The sequence below is a fragment of the Eleutherodactylus coqui genome, chromosome 1, assembly GCF_035609145.1.
Source record: "Eleutherodactylus coqui strain aEleCoq1 chromosome 1, aEleCoq1.hap1, whole genome shotgun sequence".
In the NCBI taxonomy this organism is placed as follows: domain Eukaryota; kingdom Metazoa; phylum Chordata; class Amphibia; order Anura; family Eleutherodactylidae; genus Eleutherodactylus; species Eleutherodactylus coqui.
Genome location: NC_089837.1, coordinates 315,429,338 through 315,447,659, shown reverse-complemented (window position 1 = coordinate 315,447,659; position 18,322 = coordinate 315,429,338). Strand labels below are relative to the sequence as shown.

The 18,322-nt window shown below is 43.9% G+C and overlaps 1 protein-coding gene and 1 long non-coding RNA gene across 2 annotated transcripts; both read left to right on the top strand.

Annotated features, from left to right (window-relative positions):
- Nucleotides 1-2,176: 2,176 nt before the first annotated feature.
- LOC136612031 (uncharacterized) lies at nucleotides 2,177-6,553 on the top strand. Its single transcript, XR_010790339.1, has 3 exons — nucleotides 2,177-2,192; nucleotides 3,611-3,781; nucleotides 6,093-6,553. It is a non-coding gene; the product is annotated as an uncharacterized lncRNA (long non-coding RNA).
- Nucleotides 6,554-7,565: 1,012 nt separating this feature from the next.
- Nucleotides 7,566-11,837, top strand: LOC136586774 (protein kinase C delta type-like). The gene is made up of 3 exons (XM_066585032.1): nucleotides 7,566-7,886; nucleotides 7,977-8,105; nucleotides 10,976-11,837. The coding sequence occupies exons 1-3, from the start codon at nucleotides 7,566-7,568 to the stop codon at nucleotides 11,135-11,137; spliced, it is 612 nt and encodes a 203-aa protein (XP_066441129.1). The 3' UTR covers nucleotides 11,138-11,837.
- The last annotated feature ends 6,485 nt before the right edge of the window (nucleotides 11,838-18,322 follow it).

Here is an 18,322-nt window from a genome sequence, read left to right as displayed (position 1 = left end):
TCATAGGTTCGATGCCCGGGTGATTTGCCTTCTCTTCCTAGATTCTCCCGAACATTTCAGGCCAGTTGGCAAGTATTAATATACACCTACCACTGCAATGGTTCTATATGAATCACACTACAACATATCTATAAAGTGTGGTTGGCATTCCTGACATGAACGTGCCAGTGTGATTTCTCTTGACTATTTCTGGTTTACCCGTTTTTCCACTAATATTTATAACCAGAGATGAGCGGTTACGTCTGCGGACATCCCTTCCCCTTCACAAGTCTGGAACTTACATTCCTGCTGGTCTGGATCCTGATCCGTCAGTGTAGAAGCCGCCTTCTCCTCTCCACCTCCTTCCTGCACTCTACCTGAAGTGATGGGAGGCATTTCCAAAGAAAAACGCCTCGGGTCCTTGGGTAAATCACACACTGATGAGTGCAATATCAGTCTGGGTTTCATGACTTGATATCGCGCTCAGCTGAGTATAAGAAGCCTGAGAGAGCAGCGCCCCCTACCAGCAGGTTACAAAGAAACTTATGCTGCACCTGCTTGTCGGACATTCAGGGGAAAGGGAAGGCACAGAAGGGACATCAGTAGTTTGTGGCACCGCAGAGGGGACACCAGTAGTCTGTAGGGACACAGAGAGGGCACAGCGGTACTTTCTGGGGCCACAGAGGAGACACCAATACTATGGAGAGATAGTGAGAGCTAGTGGTAGGATGGGGAATGTGCAGGGATGAATCTTGGCAAGAAGAAATCTTAGTGGCAGTCTGGGCCCAGACAAAGAACAAAAACGAAACCACAAGTCTTCTCTCCTTCTTTGCACTTCATTTCACTTGCCAGCAATGCCCAACAATGAAGAGGGGTGCAGAGGGAGAGCGGTGAGTGTAATTCACAGGTTCGGTGCCCGGGTCATTTGCCTTCTCTTCCTAGATTCTCCCGAACATTTCAGGCCAGTTGGTAAGTATTAATATACACCTACCACTGCAATGGTTCTATATGAATCACACTCCAACATATCTATATAGTGTGGTTGGCATTACTGACATGAACATGCCAGTGTGATTTCTCTTGACTATTTCTGGTTTACTCGTTTTTCCACTAATATTTATAACTAGAGATGAGCGGTTACGCTCAGATAAAGCAGTTACTTGATAAAAATGTAAAAACTATTTTAAAAAGCTCCTCCCCTGTTGTCCCTTATTATTTAAAAAAAACTTACAAATCCCCCCCCCCCCCCCAATAGTATTGGTATTGCTAAATACATAACAATTTCAATTTTAAAAAAATGTAACCTGGCATAGTGAACGCTGAATAAAATATAAAATAATTGCCCAATATGGGTAGTTTTGTACATCACAACTTATATAAAATGGGAAAAAAAGCGATCAAATAGATCTATGAACCAAAAAATTATAACATTAAAAACTGCAGCTTGTCCTAAAAAAACAGCCGACTGTTAAAAAATAAAAATGTAATATTTTTTTGAATGTAGGAATTTTCATAAAATTATTTATATTGTTTTAAATAAGTATTTCTGGTCTGAAAACAATGATGTGTCTCCAATGTAAGCAGACGATGTCACTGCTGCGGGTTGTGTAGGACCCGCCGCCTGTCCCTCTGCGGACATCCCTTCCCCTTCACAAGTCTGGAACTTACATTCCTGCTGGTCTGGATCCGTCAGTGTAGAAGCCGCCTTCTCCTCTCCACTTCCTTCCTGCACTCTTCCTGAAGTGATGGGAGGCGTTTCCAAAGAAAAACGCCTCGGGTCCTTGGGTAAATCACACGCTGATGAGTGCAATATCAGTCTGGGTTTCATGACTTGATATCGCGCTCAGCTGTGTATAAGAAGCCTGAGAGAGCAGCGCCCCCTACCAGCAGGTTACAAAGGGATTTATGCTGCACCTGCTAGTCGGACATTCAGGGGAAAGGGAAGACACAGAAGGGACATCAGTAGTTTGTGGCACCGCAGAGGGGACACCAGTAGTCTGTAGGGACACAGAGAGGGCACAGCGGTACTTTCTGGGGCCACAGAGGAGACACCAATACTATGGAGAGATAGTGAGAGCTAGTGGTAGGATGGGGAATGTGCAGGGATGAATCTTGGCAAGAAGAAATCTTAGTGGAATTCTGGGCCCAGACAAAGAACAAAAACGAAAGCAGAAGTCATCAATCAGAGGAGATGACACATGTGATCACTGGAGGTAACAGCACTGTAATCACTATCACAGTGTAGAATCTAGCATCTCTATGATATGATTGTATTAGAGGTATACTAGAGCTGAGCCGCTGTTATAGATATGCTGTCCCTAATTTAATTTTGAGTTCTGCTGTGGGGCCCTGTGAGTTCAATGTATGCCCCTCTTTGCAAAAGTAGTAAAACATTAGGACTGTATAAATTTGGTATTGCTCTAATCGTGCTGATCCGGAGTATAATGTTCTCAAGCGATTTATGCTGCATAGTAAAGTCAGTAAAAACAAAACCCCCCAAAAATGTTGACATTTCTAGGTCTCACCCCCCAAAAAATACATGAATAAAAAGTTATATAGACATAATATAAACCCCAAACTCCTGCTATGCAGTAAATGACTGGGCCTGCTGGCAGTGCTGGAAGCAGACAGCGCTGTCCATAATACAGAGGCCTGGGTTGGTACTGCAGGCAAAGCTCCCATTGAATTCACTGTCTGCAGTACCAAACCAGGCTGCTACAATGTTCACAGCGCTATCTGCACTTCTACTAATAGTTAAACTCTCCAACAGCCCTTTTAAGGGGTTAACAAATATTTGTATTATAGCACACGTTTTATATTGAGAATGCCACCACAAATGGGGCTGAAATATGGATTGGACTATTGGACGGACTGACTTTCACATGTATATATGGAATTAGGATGTGCCTGCACATGGCATATACAGTACCTGGAATGTGAAACAGGTTGTGCAGTGGAATCACAGGTGCATCCACCCAGTATATAGCACATTAAGTGGGTGAAAACTGGAGAAAAGTCACAGATTTCTGAAACATGAGGATTCAAAATCCACAACATGCTAATTTTTCCATATGGATTTTTATCTGTGGATTGTTACAGTAATGACTTCATTTAGATGATATTCAAGGGGTATCATAGCCTTATCCATCAGGTATATCTAATCGTATATATAATGTATACGATGCATCAGAGAAGAGCGCAAAACACTGAAGTGATGTGTTCAGGCTCTTCTGCTTTATTGTTCTGATACAAGAGGTTCTATACTTTGGCTTCTCCAACGGTCCACAATGTAAAGTCTAGAGCGCGTGCGATACTTCTAATATAGTAGAATCCTACAAGAGGCTGATGATGACAAAGCTGCATGATCATTGTCTGAGACCCTGTTAGTAAGATGGAACTACAATGCGTCTTCTCCTCACATGTTTCTTGCTCTGCACACAGCATTAATATTACCACATAACATGTAATTCCCTACTGTTACACAGATCTCCATCCAGATGCATTGTACTGTAGATTGCTATGGAGCTGCGCTGAAGAATCCGCACTGCAAACCTGCACTGTGAATCCAACCTTCAGATCAGTTTCCGATTTTTGCTCTATTTGTCCTCTTCATAAATGACTATTTTTCTAGGTGGTGCTGGCAGAAGACAACTCTACTCGGCAGAAGTTTGCTGTGAAAGTCATCGCCAAGAGAAGCCTGCTTACCGAAGGAGAGGACCGCGTGATGGTGGAGCGGCGGGTGCTACAACTTGCATCTGGCAGCCCCTTTCTTCTACATGGACAATTTGCTTTCCAGACAAAGGTACATTTATGACTACTTCCAAATGAACAAATACCAGTATATGTACCTGATGCTGTAGTGATACAAAGTATCTGCGAGCCGTGCAACAGTAAGACATTTCCATCCACAGAGATCTTGGGCTGACATAGCAATAGTCACAATGGGCCCCACTTTCCACTGAGGGGCCGTTAAATATACAATACCTTTATTATAATGAATGCCCGCTATTCAGTTTGTAGGTGTACAATGCTATGCTTATTAATGTCCTAGGATATCTGTACAGGGATATAGGAGCCGTGAGTCTATGGATGTCGAGGTGAACAACAGTAACAAGCACAACCGAAAATACCAAAAACTGGGTGCTACACATGTGCAAGAACTCTAATCAAAGTACTATAGACACAAATTGAACCACTTAAAACCTAATACAAACATAGAAGCGAACCACAGGGGTACGTGCAAACATCGGGGGTCAATCTGCTGATTTTCACTGCGGATGTCACTCATTGCCTTGAATGAAATCCACAATGAAGATCCATGACTTTCCTGTGACCGATGACGCATGCTGCATGACTATCCTCCACTGCAGGTTGTGTCCATTGTTAGTGAATGGGGTTTGTTAAAAGCCCTCTCATTTACATGTACTGCACATTGTTGGAGAATGTCGGTGCACATTCCGTAGCTGAAATTCCGTAACAATTCCGCAGCGTTTGAACTCACCAGCCGTCGCGTTGGTTCAAAGAGCACTGCAGTGATTGGCTGACAGCAGTGCTCGCTGGCTAATCAGAGCCATCGCTTCCTGGAGGCGGGATTTATGAACGCTGCAAACAGGAAGTGATGATCTGTCAGCGGCCAAGGAGTGCAGGAAGCCCGGTGGAGCTACGGAACTTTGCAGACCATCGGGAGGAACCCGGACCATGGCAACTAGCTTAGTATTAATAAGACATCCCCTGAAAAGAAAACCCTGTGCCTCTTTTGGGGCAAACATTATTATAAGACAGGGTCTTATTTTCAGAGCATCATGGTATTGAATAGTTACTATTTGCAACCAGGCTCCTAAGCTGGGGGTCTGCAGACCCCCCTCTCCACAATACAGGCTGCTCTCATTGTAATTAGTTTGTAACTGTCTCTCACATAGCATGCTGAATGGCAGCTTGTGTGACTTGAAATTAAAGGGGTTGCCCAGTTACTGGACAACTCTTCAATAAGACCCCCTGTATTAAAACAATAAATTTTGATAGACTTACCCCTCTGCAGCCTCCGGGATCCAGCCCTTGAGCCCGCTGCATTCCCGGTGATGGTTGTGACAGATGATGTCACAGGAAACCACATGACAACTGCAGCCAATGAAAGATCAGTACAGTTTGGTTGCCATAAAAGAAATTAAATTAATATCCCTCTGGTGCCAAGAATTTTGAAAATTTAATATTCCAGGTTAAAAGTAGTAAAACTTAATAAAATCTATATAAGCTTGCTAATCGCCATTATCGTACCGACCCACAGAATAACGTTATGTCACAGTAAGATCTGCAGGATAATGGCATCAGTGCGTTTTATCATTTCACCACACTTACAAATGTAAAAATGTTCCCATACATTATATAGTAGACTAAATGATACCATTAAAAACACAACCCATCTCGCAAAATAAGAAGCCCTCATATGGCGAAAAAAATGTATGTATTGAAAATAGGGATAAAGAAGTGAGAATAAAAAAATGAAAAGTGGGCGGTCCTTCAGGGGTTAAAGGAAAAAGGGTTTTGTGTAAAAAATCTGTGAATGTAGGCAAACGGTTTGTACATAGTCTATGGATGCCACTGCGACTGAGATGGCGTCTTCTCTATGATGCAAACATGAAAACCTTATATGTACATTATTAGTGAAACTAGATGGAGAACGCCTGCTGTATGAGGTATAAGCTACACCTCTCCTGGGGCCGGGCTGCAGCCTTATTATCACCAGTACTAAGCTTACTGATCCATCATACATGTAACTGTCCCATCCCCCCCGTCGTCATATAGTCTACATCTATGATGGAGAAATAACTGAGAATGGCCTCTGTATAACATAGTAACATAGTATGTGAGGCTGAATGAAGACAAGGTTCATCTAGGTCAGCTTTGTTGATCCAGAGGAAGGCAAATAATCCCAAGAGGCAGAAGCCAATTAGCCCTTTTGGGGGGAAAATTCCTTCCCGACTCCATAATGGCAGTCAGAATAATCCCTGGATCAACCTCTGATAGTTCCTGTCTGTATAGAATGAAGACGCTGCAATCATTTGGTAACTTGATCCTAGACATTCACATTCTTGTATCGCTCTTCTGTATGGCAGGACCTGGTGCTGCTCGGAATGGAATACATCAACTGCGGAGACTTCGATGAACTTCTACAGCGGAAGGGGTGTCTCGACAGCCCCTGTGCACGGTAATGTAGTCGTAAGCTAATAAACATCTCCCTGTAGGTCATACATGAAGAGGACAGTACATGAGTGAAGTTACCCTTACACGGGGCAATTATCGCTGGAAGCAGCAAATTCAGGCAATAGCCGTCCCGTGTACTGGGTATGGAGCGAGAAATCGATCACTGGTCAGAGTCACTTAGCAGAACTAAAAACCAAGCGACTATCGGCCGTGTAAACCGGCAATCGTTCTACAATGCATGACTGCCTGTTTACTGTGAATGGAGGCGGCGGGTCAGCATGATCTTCAACCGCTCAGCCTCCATTCACAGGACGACTATCACTCCTTGTAAAGCACAGGGGCGATAGTTGGGCGGCTCTTCATGAAATGGCTGTTGGGCGCTTATGTAACCTATAGTAGTCCTGTGTAAAGGAACCTTTAGATTGCTAGCCTTACTGCCCACATACAAGCTCCAATGATGGACTCCATTCATTAAGGGACTGTACATAGAATAGAGTGTTATACTCAGAAGCTGCAACTATACCCTCCATCTATAGGATGTTAGCAGGGGCGTAGCTAAAGGCTCATGGGCCCGGGTGCAAAAGCTTATCTTGGGCCACCCAACTTCACTTAACGCCTTAACGCAGAGGCGTAACTTAAAGCTCCTGGGCCCCAATGTAAAACCTGTAACAGGGCCCACAAATATAATGCTTTATTCATAGTACTGGACTCCCTAAAGCAGGGAAATGGCTGTTCTTGTATATCGGCACTGTTTGGCGGCCATTAATCTGCAAAAAGAAAAAAAATAGTTCCATGCTCCACCGCATGTAACATTATATTGCATTGCTCCGGTGGATGATATATCTTCTCGAGGCTCTATAGGGTGTCGCACAGAGAGCCCACTGATCTATAACACAAACACATATGGCGCTGCCCTGTGCAGGAGTCCTTATCCCCATGTTTGTAGTATGCAGAATAAGATAGGATTAGAGAACATGTAGCATGAAGAATGAGATGTGTGATCCCTGCAGTCTATAGTAATAACCTCACATGGTGGATATTCTGCTCTTCTGTACTATGTGTTTTTCAGAGCTTTCTGTCAGCCTCCAGATACTAATTCTCTTCTCTCCCCTTCATGCCAGTTTCTACGCAGCGGAACTTGTATGCGGTATCCAACACCTGCATGCGAAGGGCATCGTCCACCGGTAAATATATTCTTGTCTTTTTTAGGTGTGATGGACTCAGGCCGGTTCTGTAATCCCAGATTATATTATAGTAGATGGTTTGGAATCTGATATAAAACATACTTAGATATATTAATTCTGGATGTTTGTGCGCACATTAGGTAACATCTTCATATACTTATAAAGTAAATCAGCTAATAAGACAGATTCCCTCTTAGCAGTATGAATGGGAATAAACCATTGTTTCCTCTACTTCACAGAGATCTCAAGCCGGATAACATCCTGGTGACTTCAGCGGGCCATCTAAAGATCGCCGACTTCGGGTTGGCCCTCGAGGACATCTATGGAGACCGCACAGCCTCCGGATATGCTGGAACACTGGACTTCATGGCTCCTGAGATGCTGAGCGGGGAGGAGTACAATGCTGCCATCGACTGGTATGCCTTAGGTATCATTCTAAATATCATGGTTACCAGCAGGTCCAAGTATCATCGAGGACGATTTAATGCCTCCAACATCGAGGCGAAGAACATCATCAAGAAGGTGAATATATTCTCTATGTAATACATGTTATACTAGACCAGGACAGTAATAATAGTTCAAAGCACTAGATTATATTTTTTTCCTTTTTAGCTCCTCCGGGAAGATCCTACGACGCGCTTAGGGGTCCACGGTGACATCAGAGCCCAGAGGTTTTTCCGGCATATCAATTGGGATTTGGTAGAAGCCCTGCAGATGCGACCACCACACATTCCTGTACCAGTGAGTATAAGCAGAAATTGTATTGGTTCAGCTTGGTATGTTATAACGTCATAGTAGTACTAATGGGAGATGTCTATGCCTCACTATGGTGCTAGACATGGGCTATAGCCCTAATATCACCTTTATGAGCTTCCTTGGTCTATATACTGTATATGTCTATGCCTCACTATGGTGCTAGACATGGGCTGTAGCCCTAATATCACCTTTATGAGCTTCCTTGGTGTATATACTGTATATGTCTATGCCTCACTATGGTGCTAGACGTGGGCTGTAGCCCTAATATCAGCTTTATGAGCTTCCTTGGTCTATATACTGTATATGTCTATGCCTCACTATGGTGCTAGACATGGGCTATAGCCCTAATATCACCTTTATGAGCTTCCTTGGTGTATATACTGTATATGTCTAAGCCTCACTATGGTGCTAGACATGGGCTATAGCCCTAATATCACCTTTATGAGCTTCCTTGGTGTATATACTGTATATGTCTAAGCCTCACTATGGTGCTAGACATGGGCTGTAGCCCTAATATCACCTTTATGAGCTTCCTTGGTCTATATACTGTATATGTCTAAGCCTCACTATGGTGCTAGACATGGGCTGTAGCCCTAATATCACCTATATGAGCTTCCTTGGTGTATATACTGTATATGTCTATGCCTCACTATGGTGCTAGACGTGGGCTGTAGCCCTAATATCACCTTTATGAGCTTCCTTGGTGTATATACTGTATATGTCTATGCCTCACTATGGTGCTAGACGTGGGCTGTAGCCCTAATATCACCTTTATCAGCTTCCTTGGTGTATATACTGTATATGTCTAAGCCTCACTATGGTGCTAGACGTGGGCTGTAGCCCTAATATTACCTTTATGAGCTTCCTTGGCGTATATACTGTATATGTCTATGCCTCACTATGGTGCTGGACGAGGGCTGTAGCCCTAATATCACCTTTATCAGCTTCCTTGGTCTATATACTGTATATGTCTATGCCTCACTATGGTGCTAGACATGGGCTATAGCCCTAATATCACCTTTATGAGCTTCCTTGGTGTATATACTGTATATGTCTATGCCTCACTATGGTGCTAGACGTGGGCTGTAGCCCTAATATCACCTTTATCAGCTTCCTTGGTCTATATACTGTATATGTCCTGAATGTTTAGGTTGTAATATTGTTTAGGAAGAACACTTGAATTTCTGTGACTATCAGTGATAACGTACAATAACCTGATTTAGGCCACTTTCATACGGGAGATTTTTCCATCTGACTTTCGAACCGATTTGTTTGGTTAGAAAGTTGGACAAAAATGAAACGGATTCATTAGAACGGGTATATTTACGGGGGACTTTTTTCTACTCGTATGAATAGTTCATGGAAAATAGAATTTACAACATGTCCCATTCCTGTCTCATTTTTGAACAAGAATAGCACATGATAATGTGTGATGTCCGGCACATCGGACAGCGCATGGATGGTGTGTCTGTGTGCCGGCTGATGTGAGTTCCATGTAAGAATCTTAGACACAAGTTTAAGTTTGTCCGTGTGCGAGTAGTCTTAGGCCCAATGCCCACGGGCGTATTTGCACTGCGGGATCTGGAGCAAATACTGCCCATAGGACATGCTAAGCAAAACACTTTTCCATGCCCACGAGCGGAAAGAAACTGCGATTTTCTGCTGCCGGGGGAAAAATCGCAGCATGTCCTATTCTAGTGTGAGGCTCGCACGGGCAAATTCCATGGTAGTCAATGGAAGCTGCCCATCCCACAGCGAGTTGCCACACATCTGCATCATCGCCGGTGCAACAGCTCTGCACTGCGCATGTGTGGCTGCGCACCAGCCGGCACATCTACAGCGAAGAAAGAAGACAGCAGACAGGTAAGCCAGGGGTCACCGCTGGGAACAAGGTCTGATTCCATTACGAGATCTCACAGTCGGATTCCTCCCCGGCCGTCTGCATTTGGCCTTAGGGCTCAGTCAGACGAGCGTCCTTTTTGCGTAAAAAAAAGTGTTGCATGCATGTGCAAAATGCACCTGACTGTAGCTCCATGCCCATTGCTTTCAATGACGCTGCCTCTGATTGGCTGAACGCTGTGACCACTCACAGGCAGCACTCAGCTGTCATTCAATGAATGGCTGAGCACTGCCTGTGATTGGCTGAGCGCTCAGCCAATCAGACACAGCTCTTTTAGGAGGCAGGGATTTTTAAATCCCCGGCCAGCTGAAAGTGCTTCAGAGCAGTGCCGGCAGTCAGCGAGAACATGCGCCAGAGCTGCACAGCAGCAGAGAGGTGATGTGTGTGTATATATATATATATATACACATACACATTTTTTTTTACAGCAGCTTCTGTTTCAAGCCCTACCCCGAAAGTCACTGTAGGGGTTGACTGCATCGCATTGCTTTCAATGGGGCCAGCGGCAGTAGCAACGGCCCCATTGAAAGCAATGGGATGGCATCATGGTCCTTTGCCACAGCTGTGACAGCTTCATCCCCACAGGGAGTCCCCTTGTCACTGAATACTGTGACAGTGCTGTCACAGTGTTCAGTGATAAGGGGACTCTCCATGGGGAATCTTTCTGCGTCGCACGGACCCACCCAGGGCACGGATGTCCTATATTTTACAAGTATGAATATTTTGCGCCTGTAAAAGACAGACATGTGAACAAATCATAGGGAGCCACTGGCTCTATCAGACATGCCTTTTTTTGCGCACATAGGCGCAAGCAAAAAAAAAACCGCTCGTCTGACTTTGCCTTTAGGGTGATAAATTTTTATACAGGAATTAGTTTGTTTTTTTGAACTGTAATCCAGTGCTGTCATGAGAAGTTATCATACCAGCTAAATCCCTATGCTTCCTCTTCTTATAGTCAAACAACATCCGGCACGGCTCAAGACCATTTAATCTCAAGAGGATGGAGGCAGCAGAAGCCCACCACTCGGCCATATCGGCAGACCACCAGGCCTTATTCACAGGGTTTTCATTTGTCAGCACTAACTGGAAAACCCTGGACAGCACACCGGCTCTTTAAGATCATCAGAGCCAGATCTCATAAGCCCCAAGAAGACCATCAAGAGAAGCAGAAGAACACAGATGATGTCATCAGGAGCAGCCCAGCAATTCCATCAGACCGAGCTGGATGATTACTGCCATGTCTACATCTGGCATACAGGTGGTATACCTTTGTTTTTCTTTTAATATGTATGGTGTGAGGATGTGCCTGACCATGTCAGACGCACCGCATGCCCAGAGTGCGTTGATATTATGGTACTATATATATAGTGTTACACTTTATATATACTCCATAAATGACTAAAAATACAATTACATTTACCAGTGACTACTGGTGAGTGTAATTTTATATTTCCCCCTCCTCTATGACATCTATTAGTATTGTCATCGATGACGGGGAAATAAGGAGAGAGCTGGCCGGCTATTAAGGGGTGGAGGAGGCCGGACCCTTTTTTTTTTTTCTTTTTATGTATGGTATTAGGATGTGCCTGACCATGTCAGACGCACCACATGCCCAATATAGGATGATATTATGATACTCTATGTATAGTGTCACCGTATACATAGACTTCATAACATATTAATGCTGCAATTACATTTACCGCTGACTACCGGTGAGTGTAATTTCATATTTCTCCCTCTTCTATGACATTGTTTAGTTTTGTCACCGGCGACGGGGAAATAAGGTGAGAGATGGCCGGCTATTAAGGGGTGGAGGAGGCCGGGCCTTTTTTTTAAATTAATATAAAATTTGTTTCCAGGAATATAACTGTTTGGCATTAGGATGTGCCGGACCATACCGGGCGCACCACATGCTCAGAATAAGATACTACGGTACTACATGTATAGTGTTACACTATATCTATACTCCATAAGATATTAAGGATACAATTACATTTACTGGTGATTACCGCTCAGGGGAATTTTATACTTCTCCCTCTCCTCTGACATCTCATGGTTTCGTCACCAGCGAAAGGGAAATAAGGTGAGAGATGGCCGGCTATTAAGGGGTGGAGGAGGCCGGACCTTTTATTGTAATTGTTTGCTTTTATATTTGGGCCAATTATAGTAGTCGGTCATTGGTTCAGCTCTGTAGACAGAAAAACACAAATGTTCCGGATCTTTGAATGCAGTGACACCATTTTTAAATTGTTTTTATTGTGCAAAAGTAATAAAATGTTACAAAACTATATAAATTGGATACAAATGTAATCCTACTGACCACAGGATGTAGTGAAGATGTCATTTATGCCAGCGTCATATAAGCCTATGTGCACCAGTGTAGTGTTCTTACAGAATTAAAGATGCTTTTTCTGCACGTTCCAGATGTGTTCTTTTTCCTGCACAATTGCGCAGTGTTTCACGCATCTCCTAGCATATTTCGTGTAAATTTATGTACCCTCTTATGTTACTTCTATGAGACCTCTTGCTGTGCACATGTGCAGGAGAATAGAGCACGGTACGCTGGTTTATTCTTCAACTAAAATCCTCAGGAAACATACATGCTGGTGAACAAACCCATTGAAATCAATAGGTTCTATAATCTGTATATTGTGTGTGCAAATACACCCGTGTGCCACCGGCTTTACTGTATAAGGCCTCCTTCACATGACCAGTAAGAAATAGACCTTATTAAAAAAGGGCAGGAGGTGTTGTATTGTATGTTAGGAAAACATTCATCTCTACAGAGATTCCAGCTTCAGACCATGGGAGTTCTGTAGAAACTGTTTGGGTAAGAATACAAGGAGAGAACAACAGAAAGGACACGATTGTAGGCATTTACTATAGGCCACCTGGACAAGCAGAAGATATGGCGGAATTCTTTCTACATCAGATGGCCAAGCTCTCAAAAAAGCATGATATAGTGATCACAGGAGATTATAACTATCCGGACATTTGTTGGGAATCTCAGGTAAAAGTAATGGATCCAACACATTCTTATCCGTACTTGCTGACAACTTTATCTTCCAAAGGTAGAAGAGAAAACAAGGGGATCTGCTATCTTGGACCTAATTCTTACCAACAGGGAGGGAATGGTTGCGGAAGTAAGGGTGGCTGGGACCTTAGGAGGCAGCGATCATGTTATCATTGAATTTTGGATAAAAAGGGGATGAAGACCTGAGAAAACTCAGACCTCAAGGTTGGATTTTAGAAAGGCAGATTTTATTGAACTCAGAAAAAGGATAGGAATAATCCAATGGCTGGATGTTCATAAGGAAAGAAATGACTAAGTAGGTTGGGAAATATTGTGAAGTAAGATTCTCAAAGCACAATCCCTAAAAGAAGGAAGAATGGGAAGCATTTAAAGAGACCTGGATGGATGAACACAGAACTTGCACACATGTTAAAAGGAAGAAAAATATGATCAAACGGAAAGAGGGGGAAATATAGTCAGACCTCAGCTGGAACACTGTGTCCAGTTCTGTGCACCCCACTTTAAAAAAGACAGAAAAACTGGAGCAAGTTCAGAGAAGAGTTACCAAGATGGTGAACGGTCTGCAAATCATGTCCTATGAGGAATGCTTAAAGGATCTGGGAATGTTTAGCTTGCAGAAGAGAAGGCTGAGAGGAGACTTAATAGCTGTCTACAAATATCTGAAGGGCTGTCACAGTGCAGAGGGATCAGCCCTATTCTCATTTGTACAAGGAAAGACTAGAAGCAATGGGATGAAACTGAAAGGGAGGAGACACAGATTAGATATTAGACAGCGAGAGGGATCAATGAGTGGAACAGGTTACCCTGGGAGGTGGTGAGTTCTCCTTCAATGGAAGTCTTCAAACAAAGGCTGGACAAATATCTGCCTGGGATGATTTAGTGATCCTGCACTGAGCAGGGGGTTGGACCCGATGACCCTGGAGGTCTCTTCCAACTCTACCATTCTATGACTCTTTGACCGTATGCACTTTTACACTCACTACATCGCTGCCAAAAATTGCATGAAAAGAAAAACGTTGTGATGAAGTCCCAATCAAAATTAACGTTTTCTCGTCCATTCACACAGGCAGCTGCAGCATATCAGCCAAAATATGCGCTGCAGTGTGAATGATTTTTAATGGTTAACTAGAGGCAGCTGTTTTCTTTTCCCGGAGTTGGACGTTACAAAGCTCCCTCCCCCTCCCTTTTTTTTCAGCTTCCATAGAAGCCTATGAGGACCTCCAGAATATCTCGGCAAAAGATAGGTCTTGCCCTATCTATTCACGCACTGTATAAAATCGGACGCCGTTTTCGGTCGCCGATGTCCTGTTATGCCCTGATGTTTCTATGTGGCTAAAAATCGCTCATCTGAATGATTACATTGGAATCCAAGGCTTCAGATGCTTGCCATTTTTTAATGCAGCTAAATTAGCCCCATGGTCGCATGAATAAGGCCTAACTCACAGCGACTAAAAAAACAACAACCTAAAGTACAACAGTAGAATAGCTGGTTTTTATTTTCTTTTGCTTTGTTACCGTCACCTCCAAAGAATTAATTACCAAGAGATCAAAATGTCATTTATAACCCTGACTGAAGACTACAGCTTCTACTGCAAAAGACAAACCCCCAGACAGATCTGTCAATGGAAAAAGAAAACTGTTTTCGGTCTTTGGATATAGCAATATGTAAAAAAAATTTTTTGGAAGTACATTTATTATGCACAGGTATTAAAATATAAAAAATGTTACTATTTGGTTTCGCCATAATTGTATCAGCTTGCTGAATAAATAAGTTACATCATTTCTACCGTGAACGTGTTTATTTTAAAAAAAAAGAGCAGTGTTTTTCACTCCAAGAAAGACTTCATGGAATTTTTCTATTCTGCAAAAGACAAAGCCTGATAGGACCGTCAACGGAAAAATAACAAAACAGTAATGGACGGCAAAACTGAGAAAGCAATTGCTGTGATAGAAACGCCAAAACTGGCAGTGATGGTAAGAGGTTAGGTTTAGAATTAGATAGTTTATGTTTAGAGATGAGCGAGCACCAAAATGCTCGGGTGCTCGTTACTCGAGTCGAACTTTCCGCGATGCTCGAGGGTTCGTTTCGAGTAACGAACCCCATTGAAGTCAATGGGCGACTCGAGCATTTTTGTATATCGCCGATGCTCGCTAAGGTTTTCATTTGTGAAAATCTGCAAAACCCAAGAAAGTGCTGGAAACGACACAGAAACGGATAGGGCAGGCGAGGGGCTACATGCTGGGCCGCATTTCAGGTTCCCAGGTCTCACTATTAAGCCACAATAGCAGCAAGAGTGCCCTCCACCACCATCACCAATTTTTACTTCGGACAAACCCTCATTAGCAATGCATACCTTAGCTAAGCACCACACTACCTCCAACAAAGCACAAGCACTGCCTGCGGGTCACTCCGCTGCCACTTCTCCTGGGTTACATGCTGCCCCCCTCCGCACAACCCAGTGTCCACAGCACACACCAAAGTGTCCCTGCGCAGCCTTCAGCTGCCCTCATGCCACACGCTGGCTGCATAGCCAAACCACCCTCATGTCTATTTATAAGTGCGTCTGCCATGAGGAGGAACCGCAGGTATTTTAACTCTACAATTTTTGAATAAATCTAAGCAAAGCAGTAGGAAAAAAATTACAATTTTTATTTTTTTGGCAATTGTGCCAATTTAAAAACAGGGTTTTTTGTGCAGTGTACATAGGAATGAAGACATTCACTCCATAATGGATATCACCGTTTGTCCCGTGTTCAGGAACATTCCCGTTGTGGCCCTAATCTACTTACAGGACACATGACAAGGCCTATAATGGAGGGAACACCCGTTGGATTGCAGGGCCCAACTGAATAAATTCCAGTTCCATAAATTGAACTGTGTGGTATTTCTGAAAACAAAATAATTACGGGGGCTGGTTGGGATGGGTACATGGAGCAATAAAGTCGGGTCTCCCTCTCCTCTCTTGCTTTTTGGGGAGTTTTTTGACCTCAGTGGCAGGGATGGGGTGTAAAGTGGCGCACTGTGAGGCTTTGTAATTTTGCGGAGGTGCGGCGGTCTCACACAGAAGGCGCTTAACAAGCTGCTCCTTGAACTGCAGGAAGGCGAGCGTTCCCGGGGCCTCTTGTAAATTACGTATTACAGGTAGCGGTCTGAATAACGCGGGGGTCACACAGCTTGATGAAGTTACGTATAAGCTGCGGGTGTATCCGCGACCATGGAGCACAATGGGCTCTATGTTGCAGATATCTATAGTAAAATAGAACCTGCTGCGTTCTCTTTTCTGCGAGTGGATTACGTAATTCTGACCCGCTAATGTAAGCGGAATTGTGTAATCTAATGCATTTGATTGATCTGCATATTACATGTCTTCTGCGCATGCGCAGACTAGCTCTCCGGCGTGAGCACGGCGGAGCGGCCCCATTCAACAGAACAGAAGACCAGACAGCACAAGCGCGTCTAATGGAAGGAGAAGACAGCTTTAGTCGGCGCCATGGAGACGGGGACGCCAGCACCGGAGGGGGTAAGTGTATAACTTCTGTATGGCTCATATTTAATGCACGATGTATATTACAAAGTGCATTAATATGGCCATACAGAAGTGTATAACCCCACTTGCTGCCGCGGGACAACCCCTTTAAGGCCCATTTAGACAGGACGAATGTCAGGCAGCTGATGCCCAACACTCGTTCCTGCATGCTTTTACACAGGAGCGAGTAGCGTTGCTTCACAGCGGAGCGGCTGCATGAGATTTCTCTTCTTGCTCTCCCCTGCCCTTCTCCATTCACTTAACACAGCTGCCGTTCAGTACTGAACGGCTGCTATTTACACTCACCGCTCAACGTCCATCGTTTATGCAGCTTAAAATCCTCTTCGCTCATGGTTCAGTGTAAATAGCGAACATTCAGAACTGAACTGCTGCTATGTTAAGTGAATGGAGAGGGGGGGGGGGGAGCGGGAGGAAATCTCCTTCAGCCGCCCCGCTGTGAAGCAACATTACTAGCTCCCATGCAAAAGTGGGTACTTGTGGGAATGAGTGTCGGGCATCGTTTGCCTGACGATTATCCCATGTAAATGGGCCTTAAGTCTCAGTAGGAGGCCTGTCCGTTAGACTGGACTGACAGCTTAAGATATCTTTACACGAAAATGATTATCATTTAGATTTCTGCAATCCAGCAAGAATCTGAACAATTATCATTCAGTGTAAATGTATGCAGGGACTGAACGACATATCGTTCCATGTGAATGGAAGTCGGTGGGCATGAACAATCACCAGCTCCACCTCCATTTAGCCAACAATGCTCTAACATCAGCGCTGGGACACCCTGCTGGGCATCTGTCGGCCAACATATCGTCCCGTGTAAAAGAACCCTTAGATTCCCTCTGCTCTCTATTACACCTCATGGCTGGGTTCCATCGGGATGGAAGTCTTGTGGAACGTCTGCAGTGGAACCACACGGACATTCTGCAAGATTTCCGCAGCGTAAAGGCTGCTTCAAACCCCGCGTCATTTGGTGCAGATTTAAAGTGATTTTTCAGCCTTCATGCTGCTGCAGAAATCTCTCCACATAGAGAGAAAAGAGCCTGCAGTGAAAACTGCGCCAAAACTGACATGACGCGGATTTGAATTCCACGCCGAAAGTCAGTTTCCCTGTGGCTTCGTGTGAATGAGATTTTTGCAAATCTCGTCCATTTTGCTGTTCAGTCTTAGGTTTAAGAATGTATGTGGAAAGTCCGCACGGAAAGTCCGCAGCAATTCCGCCCAGCCCATCAGCTAATGTTTTATGGTCCTAAATTAGCTGATAACAAGGTGCAGGAAAGGAGAGAGCAGAGGGAAACAAAGCCGGATCTCCCACTGAGCCTTAAGACCTCCGTTTCTATATACAGATAGTCCCCAACTTGCGAACGTTCGAGTTACGAATTGGGTCATTTGTGGGGGTTCTCTATGGTTTTAGCCGCTACAAGTGTGCTATGGGGCATAAAAGGCCTTCAAGCAAAATTTCTGTTCTGAAAGCCACCAGCTGCTCCTTTCATTTTGGGCCCCTTTGTGGACTCAGATATAACATTAGGGCCACAAACAGGGGTATCCATTTTGGGGTATCAATCCTCATTTTCATGTGCACTATAGAAAAAAATATGTCTTTAAAATGACATATTTGCCAAAAATATAAAATTTTACTTTCTCTCCTCTAAATTGAATTAATTCCTGAAAAAAACTGTGGGGTCAAAATACTCCTGACCCCCCTCAGTGAATACATCAAGGGGGGTAG

Excerpts from the sequence above, each read along its gene's own strand:
- LOC136586774 (XM_066585032.1), top strand. The coding sequence starts at position 7,566 with ATGAATGGGAATAAACCATTGTTTCCTCTACTTCACAGAGATCTCAAG. Across the intron at positions 7,887-7,976 it reads CGAAGAACATCATCAAGAAG|CTCCTCCGGGAAGATCCTAC; the intron begins GTGAATATATTC and ends TTTCCTTTTTAG. Across the intron at positions 8,106-10,975 it reads CACCACACATTCCTGTACCA|TCAAACAACATCCGGCACGG; the intron begins GTGAGTATAAGC and ends CTCTTCTTATAG.